The following is a 13,239-nucleotide window of genomic DNA, read 5'->3' on the forward strand; positions in this document are numbered from 1 at the left end:
AACCTGCCAGGGGCCCAAATGCACATGGCTGGAATCCACCCCTGCCCCTAGCATCCACTGACCATGGGCCAGAGACTTCAGACTGAGACGGCCCACCTGGCCTGCTCACCTGGCCTGTCCCCACTCCCATCCATCCACCCACCCTCCTCACAGGGACACAGTTCTCTAAGCCACCCCTGCTCCAGCCTCTGGATCCTTTCCCCAGACCCCAAGGTGAAGGTCCAGCCACCCCAGGCTGATGTTCAGGAATTGAGTCATCCCACCCTCTTCTCCCAAGGGCACCTGCACCAAGACCCCACACAGGGAGCCAGGAACCACTGTTGGAACCCCTGGACACCTACAGAAACATGCTTTCTATTCTTATCCAGTGAATGCTAAAGATACACACGTTCACATTACTTGAGGTTCCAAAGTGTTTTGAACATTGAATGAGAGATAGTGATAAGAGCATCGCTTTGAGGTCAGGCAGACCCCAGTTCAAATCCCAAGTGCCCCACTTTCTGGCTGTGGGACCTTAGGGGCAATGTCCTGGTCCTCTCCAAGCTTCAGTGTTCCCATCTGCACAGCAGGCATGACATCTCCTGCCTTGCAGGCTGTCGCCGTACCGATGTTGTCTCTAAAATCCTAGCCTGGCACCACCTCATCAAGGGTAGCTGTCCCTACAATTATTTGGACCAAGCTTGTCCAGCCCGTGGCCCACAGGCCGCATGACACCTGGAACAGCTTTGAATGTGCCCCAACGCAAATTCGTAAACTTTCTTAAAAGATTATGAGATTTTTTGCAATTTTTTTTAGCTCATCAGCTATCCTCAGTGCTGGTGTATTTTCTGTGCGGCCCAAGACAATCCTTCTTCCAGCATGGCCCACAGAAGCCGAAAGATAGGACATCCTTGATTTAGACTGTCTTGTGTCCTTCCCGCCTCCAGAACCCAGCTCACCCCTGCCCTGCCTTTGTTTTTGCTGCCCGTGCGACGCTATCCTCTGCCCCTCTGCACGCTCTCTGTGCATTGCTGCTGTGGTCTCAAGAGAGCCGTTCTGCGCGTGTTGACCTCCTGTGTTTGATTTTAATGGTTTTCCTGGGGCTGCCTGACTCACTGCCCAGCCCCACTGGGAGCCCCTCAGGACACATTTCCTTGACTGGGTGTGCCCTGCAGTCATCACCTCCAACAGGCCTGGGCAGGAAATGGGCTCGCTGACTCTCTGGCACTGTCTTGGCTCTGCCTGGCTAAGCTGGCGGGGGGCGGGGGGCGGGGGGGAGCTGCGAGCCTGGGCTACGGCCAGGGTAGCCCTGGGAGAGGACACCCTCATGTCCTTAGAGTCTATCCTCTTTGCCTTGCAGAGGAGAACGAGGTCGGCTGCCCCGAGGGCTTTGAGCTGGACTCCCAGGGAGCATTTTGTGTGGGTGAGAGCCCCCTACCCTGGCATGGACGTGGGAGGCCTCTCAGCCTGGGATGGATGGCTTCTCCCAGCCAGCTGGCAGGAGGCTGGGAGCAGAGACCACCAGATCCTTTCCTGCCCCAGACAGGGACGAGTGCTCAGGAGGGCCCAGCCCCTGCTCCCACACCTGCCTTAACGCACCCGGCCGCTTCTCCTGCGCCTGCCCGGCTGGCTTCGCCCTGGCCTGGGATGACAGGAACTGCAGAGGTGAGGAGCCCCTGGGAGGAGAGGTGCTCCTCAGACCTGACCCACGTGTGTGGAAGGGTCCCCAGGGCCAGGACCCTGGCTGGGGACACAGACCTGCAGGGATGGCCCATTCTTGAGGGCATTTGATGTCAGCCTGGAGGTCCCAATGCCATGTCCCCACCAGGCTCCTTCCTGCTATGGGAGCTGCAGACGAGTGAGGCCCAGGTTTCAGGGGGTAATGGGCAGCCCAAGAGACACAGGGGCGGTTATCACATGCTCACGGCCTTCTGAACCTGAACAGGCCTCGGAGGCCTCCCCAACACTCAGCATCATTTCCATTTGACTGAGACTGGCAAGTGAGTTGTACCCCTCAGCAATGTTGCTGGATGACAAATCTGACCTTGGGTGACGGTGCTGATGCTGACCCCCAATCTGTATCTCTGCACTCCCACCAGGAGGGCCTGGTGCCGGCAAGTCTCCACGGGGCTCCAAGCCGGGTACCCAAGGGGACGTTGTCTGCAGCTTTGCATTAGAAGCTGCAGGCCCAAGCTCTTGGGTCCCTTGGAGTGGGTCCTGTGTTTTGGGGTAGGGAGCAGGACAATGGAAAGAGCTAGCAGAAGGGGTGGGGACCTTCCTGCCAGTGGCTCCTGGGCCTGCAGACGAAGCCTGTGTGGATAGGCTGGGCCAGGGTCAGGTGGCGAGGCAGGCCTGGGGATCGTGTTCACACAGCCGTCTGCCCTGATCTGCCCCCAGATGTGGACGAGTGTGTGGGGAATGCTCGCCTCTGCCGAGAGGGACAGCGCTGTGTGAACCTGCTCGGGTCCTACCGCTGCCTTCCCGACTGTGGGCCTGGCTTCCGGGTGGCTGCTGATGGAGCCAGCTGTGAAGGTGATGGGGACACAGTGTGTGGCCTGTCCATACTCCTGGAAACCCAGAGGTTGCCAGGGATCAGCTGAGAAGGGGCTGTGTGTCACTGGGCTCTGGGCTTCCAGGAAGACTGGGACTCTTGGCAGAAGGAGCACAGCAAGGCTGGGGATGAAGCCTGAGCCGGGCGCTGGAGGTCTGAGCCCTCCCCTGGCTCCTGGCAGCTGGCACCTTCTTTGACAGGGGTGTTTTCTTTCTGGACCTCAATGTCTTGTCTGCTTGATAAAGAGGCAGCCGGGTCAGGGATGGCAAACACACTCTGCTGCCGTCCGTTCTGTTCCCCCGCATGAATCCAGGCCCAGCTAGAGACCACCTCTGAATCCTTCTTGAGCCAGCAGCCCCTGCAGCCACCATGGGGCAGGTGCAGTCAGCCTTCGAGACAAAACCTAGGTGCCACCCCTGGACAGGTGACCTCAATGGTCCTTCCTGTTCTAGCTCTATGGCTGCAGGACCGTGGGTCCACCCGGCTCCTCTGAGAGACTGTCTGGTGGGGAGGGAAGCATGGTGGAGCCTGACTCAAGAGGAGCAGTCGTCGCACCTCTGTGGCCCCCAGGGCCCTTAGACTGCCCGACAACTCACCGGGCTCTCCTGCCTGCCGCCCTTCCTGCCGCCTTTCCTCCTTTCTCACCACTTTCTTAGCTCTTCCCACATGCCAGGCTCCCCTCCTCACCACGACCCCATGAAGAGGTCACATCTCTACCCGCTTTATGGATGAGGAAACTGAGACTCAGAGCGGGAGAGTTCCTTACCCAAGGGCTAGAATATGGCAGAGCTCAGCGGAACCCAGGACTCTGCCCGCAAAGCCCACCCTTTCACCCCCTTCCTTTCTTTGGGACCTGGAACCCTGTTGACCTCCAACCTGGTATAACTGGGGGAGGTGCTGCAAGGGCTGCCATGCAGCCTGATAGCACTGAAACTGGATAAGGGGACAGGGAGGAGGCCCAGATATGGAGGAGTTTGGTCTGTCCCTTGGGGAAGGGGCTCTGGGCTAGACCTCGCCTCCTGACCATGGCCCTGCCTCCCAGATGTGGACGAATGCCTGGAGGGGTTGGACGACTGTCACTACAACCAGCTCTGCGAGAACACCCCAGGTGGTCACCGCTGCAGCTGCCCCAGGGGCTACCGGATGCAAGGCCCCAGCCTGCCCTGCCTAGGTACGGGGAGACCCACCCTCTGGCCGGCACCCCCAGCTCAGGGGCTGAGGGTGTCTAAGGCGCCAGTGCTGGTGAGTTCTGAGAATAACCAAATGGCACCGACACATTGCCTCACTGTGTGCCTGCCTGTGCACCAAAACCTCAGCCTGACCCTAAGGAGTTATCTTCCGGGGAATTTCAGGAGGGGAAGGACTGTTCTCCAAAACCTCAGCCTGATCCTATGGGGTTATCTTCCAGGGAATTTCAGGAGGGGGAGGACTGTGGAAGCAAAAGGATGTATCTCAGAGAGGCTTAGGAGAGGGAATGGATCTAACTGGGGCACTGAAGGGCTGAGGGGGAGCTGGAGTCTGGGATGATGCTGAGAGCGGGGGAGGCTGCGCCTCTGGGAGCTGTAGGTGGAATCAGATTGGAGGCTGGGGCTGGTCCAGGAGAGGGAGATGCAGTGTGGCCCGCATACAGCATGGGAGTGGTGGGATTCTAGGGAGTGCCAGCAAAAGAGAAGGCAGGGCCAGGCAATGGCTGCAGGCTGCAGGGAACCCTGGCTCACCTGTGCACACGCCTGACCCCGTCCCCTCTACAGATGTCAATGAGTGCTTGCAGCTGCCCAAGGTCTGCGCCTACCAGTGCCACAACCTCCAGGGCAGCTACCGCTGCCTGTGCCCCCCAGGCCAGACCCTCCTTCGCGACGGCAAGGCCTGTACCTCACTGGAGCGGAATGGACAAAATGTGACCGCTGTCAGCCACCGAGGCCCTCTAGTGCCCTGGCTGCGGCCCCGGGCCTCGATCCCTGGTGGCTCCTACCATGCCTGGGTCTCTCTCCGGCCGGGTCCCGTGGCCCTGAGCAGTGTGGGCCGGGCCTGGTGCCCTCCTGGTTTCATCAGGCAGAACGGAGTCTGCACAGGTAAGGTCAGGCCCTGACCATCCACGGGACACTGCCCTTATGGGCTCTTGGGCCCCTAGGATGGGTGTGCAGGTGGCACCCACCGAGTCCAGAAACCCAGACCTTCCAGGCAAGTGGGGTGGGTAGTGTGGGATGGTGGTTTCTGTGATGCAGGGTGTCTCACAGCCTTGGCTGTGCTACTGGGCAGGGGACTTCCAAGATGGGGGTGGACTATTTTTTAAACCATTTGACTTCAGGACACTTTGCCCAGAAGAAGAGCATCCTAGGCAAGTGGTCCTGGGAACCCTCTTTGAGAAACACTCCTGTTAGCACTCAGAGGGAAAGCAGGGAGATTTTCAGGGGTGAAGGAAAATGTTCCAGGTAGACGTGAGAATGTGACAAGGGACTGCTGAGAAGAGAGGGCAGGGTGGGGGATGGCCCCTGGACCCTGCAGAGAGGGACAAAGAGGAGGGGACCTGCCCCAGGGCTGACGCCTCGGCATTCCTGCCTGGATGGAGGGGTCTGTGGGGCAGTGCTGCCTGCTCCCTCAATGCCTTGGCGAGCATGGGGTAGGTAAGGTGGGGATCCTCTCTCTCACCAAGCCCAGGGACTCCCCCTGCCCCTGAACCCGGGCTGGGAGGGGCAGGACAGGGAGAAGGAGCAGGGCAGCTCCAGAACCCAGTGGGCAGGTGTGGCCTTGTCAGTGTCTGTGGTTCAGCGTGTCTCTCTGCCCCCGTCCCCCACCTGCCCCACCCCGATGCCCCGGTCAGACCTCGACGAGTGCCGGGTGAGGAACTTGTGTCAGCACGCCTGCCGCAACACCGAGGGCAGCTACCAGTGCCTGTGCCCCGCCGGCTACCGCCTGCTCCCCAGCGGGAAGAACTGCCAGGGTGAGCCGGGCTCAGGCTGCCGCCCAGACACACCATGGGGGGCAGGCAGCGTGGGATGGGACATGTGGCATCTCACCTACTCCATTCACTCCAGCCCCTTCACAACTATCCCGTGAGGGTGGGGCGGGGAGGCAGGCTCAGAGGGGTTCCGTGAACACCCCCGGCTCTCACAGCCATGCCGGGGCCCCTGCTCCAGACAGAAGCTCTGAAAGCAGCCCTGCAAGGCCAATCCCAACTCTGCTGTGTGTCCCTAGGAAACTCACTTCACCTCTCTGAGCCTCCATTCTCCTGGTTAAATGGGGCTAGCACAGTCCCCCTCAAATAGCTGGGATGAGAGCTGTGGATGTTGAGCACAGAGCCGCACAGCTGCTACTGCTGGTAGAGTCAGGGTCTCTAACTCCCAAACCAGGCACAGTTTCCCTGGTGTGCACAAAAGGGGCTGGGGCCAGTCATGCTGCTTCCTCCAAAAGAACAGGAACCATGCCTGCCCTGCCTGTCTCCGTCCCTCACGCTGCCATGGAGGTCACCGAACATCCTCTGAGAAGGGTGGGGGTTCCACTGAGGCAGACAGGATCAGGTGCTCTGCCCGTGGGCAGTGGGCACTCTGGGTCTTCGGGCAAAGCAGCCACCCAGGGAAAGCCCTATCTCTCCCAGGCCCTCCTACCCAGCACTTGCTCAGGAAGCCCCCATGGTGCCCACCTACACACCCTGGAAAGCCCCGGCCCCCGGGGAAATGAGAAGGTGCTGGGGGCCTCCAGGCTGGGTGGTCACGGGTCAGACTGACTGGGGACAAAAGGAGAAAGGCTGCTTACCTCACTGGTCCCCCAAAGGTACTTCTCCCCACACACTCCCCCCTTCTCCTTTGCTCCATCTTTTCATCTCACTCCCCCACTTCACCAACCTCCCCCATCCAGACATCAACGAGTGCGAGGAGGAGAGCATCGAGTGTGGACCCGGCCAGATGTGCTTCAACACCCGCGGCAGCTACCAGTGTGTGGACACACCCTGTCCTGCCACCTACCGGCAGGGCCCCAGCCCTGGGTAAGGGCTGAGTTGGCAGGGCCTTGTGCCCTCAGGAAAAGCACATTTTTCAGTCACTCCAGGTTCAGGCTGGCCCTGTCACTGTCATTCCCCACACAAGTGATACAGGCAGGAGTGCAGGGAGCCCTGGGGACAGGGAGAGGCCAGAGTGGGAGAGAACGGGGACACAGGAGCACACACACCAAACCCCAGACACAGGAACACCATGCAGACTCACAACCCCAGGACAAAACTCAGACACGCCAGCACCAAACCCATCTCCTCCACGTCACTCACAGCGGCCATGGACACTTATCACCACGCACGGAGACATAGGGACCTTAGGGGTGACAGCACTGCCCTGGAAAGGTTTCTTGCGGCGGGTGACCTGCCCCGAGCCTTACAACTAGAAACCTAGGCTGGGGTTGGAAGCGGATGCGCCGGCCAAGGCTAAGCTCAGTCTCCACCTCCAATCCCACCCTGGCAGGGCAAATCCAGACTGGGTGACTCGGCCCAGGAACACATCAGTTCCCCTGTGTCTGCTGGGCTTCCCTGGGGCACGGACCTGGAAAGTCCGCTGGAGGGACCCTGAAAGGGCACGCTTCTGGCTTCTCTGGGCCTCAATTTGTTGATCTCTAAAACGGGCTAGCGGGGATGCCCGCAGAGAAGGCGTGTGGGGCTCTGCCAGAGAAGGACGGGCAGTGCGTGGGCGGAACTGCAAGGGCTGGCAGGGAGGTCTGATTACGCAGCCGGGCCACGCTCCGACCCACCCCCAGTCCGCCTGTCAGTGTGTCTGTCTGTGCCGCCCGCAGGACGTGCTTCCGGCGCTGCTCGCAGGACTGCGACACCGGCAGCCCCTCCACGCTGCAGTACCGGCTGCTGCCGCTGCCCCTGGGCGTTCGCGCCCACCACGACGTGGCCCGCCTGGCTGCCTTCTCCGAGGCCGGCGTCCCAGCCAACCGCACCGAGCTCAGCGTGCTGGAGTCGGACCCGCGCAGCCCCTTCGCGCTGCGCCCGCTGCGCGCGGGCCTGGCCGCGGTCTACACCCGTCGCGCGCTCACCCGCTCTGGCCTCTACCGGCTCACCGTGCGCGCCGCGGCTCCACGCCACCAAAGCGTCTTCGTCCTGCTCATCGCCGTGTCCCCCTACCCCTACTAAACGGGAGAGGGCATTGGCGGCTGCCCCGGCGTGACCCCCGAGGAAGGGGGCGAGGAGGAGCTTGGTCCACGCCACCTGCTGTGGCAAGCGGAGCGTCATCATCTCTCGCCCCGTGCGTCAGCGAGACCTTGGGTCAACACGACCCTGCGCGCAGCCTTGACCCCGGACAGCGAGGACCTGAGCTCACAGAGGGAGGCGTCCGGGGCGGTCCTTGGGTGGCCAGGCCCGCAGGCAGGGCCCGGGGAAGCCTCCAGGTCTGATACGCCCCTCAGTGGGAGCGGGACAGGGACACAGGGCACCTGGACGCCTGGGGGAGGAGGCAGACTCCGCGTTGGGGGTGGCAGCAGCTGTCGCCCGGCCACACCTGGCAGTGTCATTCTGAACCCTGTTGCAATATAAAAAGATTGCTTTTTTAACCAACATGGTTTCTTTGTCTAATTATTTTGCTTTGTAGGGAAGGGTTTTGACTGGGAAGGAGACCATGCCTTCTGTTCTGATCCAGGAGCACTGCAGTTTGAGTCCACCAGCCTCCTCTCCTTAGGAGTAGGGTTGCCTCAGGCACCTCCTGGCCTCAGTTTCCTAATCCATAAAATATTGCAATAGGGCCCTCCCTTCCCCCTCAGGGCTGTGGGGGCAATTAAATGAGGAGTAAATGTGTTGCATAGAGAGCAACAGCTGGTGGCAAAAAAAATCTTACTTTTTAGAGGCAGGATCTTGTCCCATCGCCCAAGCTGGAGTTGCAAATGACATGATGGTGACTCCCTGCAGCCTCGACCTGCTGGCCTCGCCATCCTCCTGCCTCAGCCTCCAGAGCAGCTGAAACTACAGGCACATAATACCGTGCCTGGCCTTTATATTAATTCTTCATGTTTTGTATATAGGTAAGGCCTACAACATGACGCTTTGATATGCATAATGAAATGGTTACTATAGTCAAACCAATTAACATAGCCAATAGGGATTTTGGGTGGGCTTGAAAAAAATAAAATTAAAACATACCCATCATCTCGTATATACTTATTTTTGTGGCAAGAACACCTAAAATCTACTCCCTTAGGAAAATCCCAATGTGATATGATCATTATTTTGAGATAGGATCTCGCTCTGTCACCCAGGCTGGAGTGCAGTGGTGTGATCTCTGCTCACCTCAATCTCTGCCTCCTGGGCTCAAGCAATCCTCTCACCTCAGCCTCCTGAGTAGCTGGGACTACAGACATGTACCACCACACCTGGCTCATTTTTTTTTTTTTTTTTTTTTTTTTTGAGATAGAGTTTCGCTCTTGTTGCCCAGACTGGAGTGCAATGGTGAGATCTCGGCTCATCGCAACCTCAGCCTCCTGGGTTCAAGTGATTCTTCTGCCTCGGCCTCCTGAATAGCTGGGATTACACCTGCCACCACGCTCAGCTAATTTTGTATTTTCAGTTGAGACGGAGTTTCTCCATGTTGGTCAGGCTAGTCTCAAACTCCTGACCTCAGGTGATTCGCCCGCCTCGACCTCCCAAAGTGCTGGGATTACAGGCGTGAGCCACCATGGCCTGCCTTATTTTTTAAATGTTTTGTAGAGATGAGGTTTCATTATGTTGTTCAGTCTGGTCTGGAACTCCTGGGCTCAAAGTAGCATCGCACCTCAGCCTCCCAAAGTGCTGGGATTACAGGCGTGTGCCACTGCACCCGGCTTACTCCAGCCTATTTTTATCAGCTAACTCTTGTTGTTTTCCAGTCATAGACTCCTACAGCGGGCTTTATGGCTTAGCTATTATCTTGTATCCTTTGCAGCTCGCCGCTGGGTTTCACTTGAGTCCTGTTCCAAGCTATCTTTTTCCTGATAGCATCTCCCCCTCTGGGGGACAGATTATTGAAGGCAAGGGCCATTTCTAGGTCCTGGCCTTAATAATTCATCTAATTCATCCACAGGAAGGGCCTTTGTTAGATGAATGGATGGGCGGAAGTTTAGTGCAACAATCCCTAAGTAGTCTTTTTTTTTTTTTTTGAGATGGAGTTTCGCTCTTGTTGCCCAGGCTGGAGTGCAATGGCGTGGTCTCAGCTCACTGCAACCTCTGCCTCCTGGGTTCAAGTGATTCTCCTGCCTCAGCCTCCCGAGTAGCTGGTATTACAGGCATGCGCCACCACACCCGGCTAATTTTGTATTTTTAGTAGAAACAGGATTTCTCGGGCCGGGTGCGGTGGCTCATACCTGTAATCCCAGCACTTTGGGAGGCCGAGGCGGGCAGATCATGAGGTCAAGATATGGAGACCATCCTGGCTAACACGGTGAAACCCTGTCTCTACTAAAAAAATATTTTAAAAATTAGCTGGGCATGGTGGCGGGCACCCATAGTCCCAGCTACTCGGGAGGTTAAGGCAGGAGAATGGCGTGAACCTGGGAGGTGGAGTTTGCAGTGAGCCGAGATTGCACCATTGCACTCCAACCTGGGCGACAGAGTGAGACTCCGTCTCAAAAAAAAAAAAAAAAAGAGAGAAACGGGGTTTCTCCATGTTAGTCAGGCTGGTCTCAGACTCCCGACCTCAGGTGATTTGCCTGCCTTGGCCTCCCAAAGTGCTGGGATTACATGCATGAGCCACCGCGCCTGGCCTAATTTTTGTATTTTCAGTAGAGATGGGATTTCACCATGTTGGCCAGGCTGATCTCAAACTCCTGACCTCAAGAGATTCACTTGCCTTGGCCTCCCAAAGTGCTGGAATTACAAATGTGAGCCACTGTGCCCGGACCCTGGGGTAGTTTTTAAAAGGCAGTCAGGGCAGGCCTCACTGAGCAGGTGGCACCTGAGAAGAGACCTGAAGAAGGTGAAGGAGAAGGTTACATGGCCATCGCAATAGAGGGGAAGGGTGTTCCAGAAGAGGGGACAGCAGGTGTCAGGGCCCTCAGGCAGGAGGATCCAGCCAGGAGGTTGAGGAGGCTGGAGATGAATGAGGTGGGAGAAAGGGAAGAGAGAAAGGTCAAGGGGGTGGGGTGGATCCTGTGGGGTCTTTGGGCCACCATAGAGACTTTGGCTTTGATGAGTGAGCTAGGGAGAGACAAGAGTAAATGTATAGCTAGGTGTGGTGGTGCACACCTGTAGTCCCAGCTACCTGGGAAGCTGAGGAGGGAAGATCCTTGAGCCCAGGAGTTTGGGGCTACAGTGAGCTATGATCTGGCCACTGCACTCCAGCCGGGGTAAGAGAGCAAGACCCCATCTCTTACGAAAATGGGTTTTTCAAAAGTCAATGCATATCTGCGTGTTGGCCTATCTCCAGTTGTGCTGGGTCTTGGGAGGAGTGCAGGTGAAACGGAGTTTGGCAGAAGCCCACGCTCCTGCTCCTCCTTCTCCTCCTGTTCCTGCCTTCTCCCTGGGCTGGTTGCAGCCCCCTGCCTGGGTGGCCTCTTTGTTGCCAGCTGCCTCGACACAGCCTCTGAGAGAGAGGTTGTCTTTTGCATATGGTTCCGAAGAAAAGAGTTCCTCTCTCCCTGCTCCTCTTATTCAGTGTGACATGGTCAGCTCCCCCTAAGTGTCCCCTCCCTCTCATCCAGGCAATGAGGAAAGTCGTCTGAGTTATTTCCTTCTAGAGATGAATGACAATCAGGCTGTCTAAGCCGAGCTGTTCTGGGTACACAGAGAAGAAATCGCTGTGTCCATTTTACAGATGGAGAAAGGCGGGTACAGGGAGGGAACATGATCCAGTCACTTGCCTGAGGTGTGACTGGTTAATAGTCAAACTGGGGGCAGTGGCCGGGCGCGGTGGCTCAAGCCTGTAATCCCAGCACTTTGGGAGGCCGAGACGGGCGGATCACGAGGTCAGGAGTTCGAGACCATCCTGGCTAACACGGTGAAACCCCGTCTCTACTAAAAAATACAAAAAGCTAGCCGGGCGAGGTGGCGGGCGCCTGTAGTCCCAGCTACTCGGGAGGCTGAGGCAGGAGAATGGCGTAAACCTGGGAGGTGGAGCTTGCAGTGAGCTGAGATCCGGCCACTGCACTCCAGCCCGGGCGACAGAGCGAGACTCCGTCTCAAAAAAAAAAAAAAATAGTCAAACTGGGACTCTTGATTCCCAGTTAACAGCCCCAATAAAACCTTCTCCAGGGAGCTTCTTTTTGCTGGTTTCCTTTCAACCAGTCTGCAAAGTTTTTCTGTTAGGACCAGATAGTAGTTACTTTCTGCTTTGCGGGACATTCAAGTTCTGTCAAAATGTCTTACCTTTGCCATTGCAGCGCAAAAGCAGCCCCGGAGAACCCATGAACAGATGGGCATGGCTGTGTTCCAATAAAACTTTATTTGTGGACACTTACCTTTCAAATTTATTATCATTTTCATGTGCCATGAAATCTTCTTCTTCTTTTGATGTTTCTCAACCATTTACGAATGTAAAAGCCATTCTTAGTTTGCACGCAGGCTTTACAAAACCAAGTTCAGACCAGAGTTTGCTGATCTCTGGTTTAAACCACAGAAATCACTGATGGTGGAAGTCCAGGCTGGGTGGAGAGATTAGAGGAGGCAGGAAGAAGTGGGGGAGAGGCTTCCTAGGCCCTCCTGTATCCTATTCGTCCAAGGCACACCTGCGAGGGCCTTCCTTGGGCCGAACGCCCCTCTCTGTGCAACTCCAGGGGTCAATGGGTCAGAATTGGAGCGCTGCTCTTTGCTAGGCTGTTAATTTTTTATGGAGCTGGGGACTTTGTGGAGGCAATGCAGAGGTGGAGACCCACAGAGGGGAGGTGCCACTCCTCCCTCACCCCTGCTGTCTCCTGCAGGCCACTCCCAGTCTCACCCAGGCTTTCCATGTTTGTAAAACTACTACTTGTTAAGTCTCTGTCCAGTGTCTCATAGACTCGAGTTGTGTGTGTGTGTGTTTGAGACAGAGTCTCACTCTGTCGCCCAGGCTGGAGTGCTGTTGCACTTCTTCCCCGCCCCCCAAAAGGATGGTTACCAAGCAGAGGAGGCCCCTCCCAAGCAAGCTGCAGCCAGAGCCAGAGAGTATTTTCCATCCAAGAAGGGTGTTTGCCATGTCTCTTTTTCTAACTGCTAGCTGTCATTGGCCAAGATTCTGTCCAAGCTGCCCAGCCCCCTGGCGCCACCTGACCTCCGCAAGTCTGTTTGCACCATCAGGGGTGGAAAACAGGCCTGCAGGTCACTCATTGACCTCCCTGAGGTGGATTTTCCATGAACCCAACAACTGGACTCTGCGTTCCTGTGGGCGGGGAATGGCAACCTAGGGTCTGGCCTGGAGGACACTCTCTTTTCCCAGGGCCAATGCCCAGACTTAGGCAATGGCAAAGTGGCTTCTGGTGCCAACCACGAGGAGGTTGCAGGGTAAGATCCTTGAAGTCTCTACACACCCAGGCCCCTTCATGCCCAGCAGGCATAGAGCCCTTGAGTGGCTGAGGCGAGAGAGGGAGGCAGCAGGAAGCCCACTCCAGGGCTCTGTGCACAGGCTAGATCTATGCCTTTAGGTGGCTGGGGGCATTTGACGAGAACATGTCCATTAAGCTTGCTCTGTAGACATTCAGACAAGTGGCCACAAAAGTTAGAGCTGAGGCCAGGCATGGTGACTCACGCCTGTAATCTCAGCACTTTGGGAGGCCGAGGTGGGCGGATC

At 57.1% G+C, this 13,239-nt stretch overlaps 1 protein-coding gene across 6 annotated transcripts in view; it reads left to right on the forward strand.

Moving 5' to 3' along the window:
- Positions 1–8,069, forward strand: part of HMCN2 (hemicentin 2) — a 176,357-nt gene extending 168,288 nt beyond the window's left edge. For 4 of the 6 annotated variants that reach the window (XM_033193925.1, XM_033193932.1, XM_033193943.1 and 1 more), the window contains exons 91-98: positions 1,340–1,402; positions 1,522–1,644; positions 2,377–2,511; positions 3,573–3,701; positions 4,282–4,602; positions 5,352–5,471; positions 6,386–6,512; positions 7,304–8,069. In XM_033193925.1, the coding sequence (XP_033049816.1) occupies positions 1,340–1,402; positions 1,522–1,644; positions 2,377–2,511; positions 3,573–3,701; positions 4,282–4,602; positions 5,352–5,471; positions 6,386–6,512; positions 7,304–7,649 (1,364 nt within the window). In that variant the 3' untranslated portion in view covers positions 7,650–8,069. Of the gene's footprint in view, positions 1–1,339; positions 1,403–1,521; positions 1,645–2,376; positions 2,512–3,572; positions 3,702–4,281; positions 4,603–5,351; positions 5,472–6,385; positions 6,513–7,303 lie in introns of those variants that run through there. The other 2 variants (XM_033193964.1, XR_004433195.1) reach the window with 2 other exon arrangements.
- The last annotated feature ends 5,170 nt before the right edge of the window (positions 8,070–13,239 follow it).

Source organism: Trachypithecus francoisi, unplaced genomic scaffold, assembly GCF_009764315.1.
Source record: "Trachypithecus francoisi isolate TF-2019V2 unplaced genomic scaffold, Tfra_2.0 Contig01585, whole genome shotgun sequence".
Classification (NCBI taxonomy): domain Eukaryota; kingdom Metazoa; phylum Chordata; class Mammalia; order Primates; family Cercopithecidae; genus Trachypithecus; species Trachypithecus francoisi.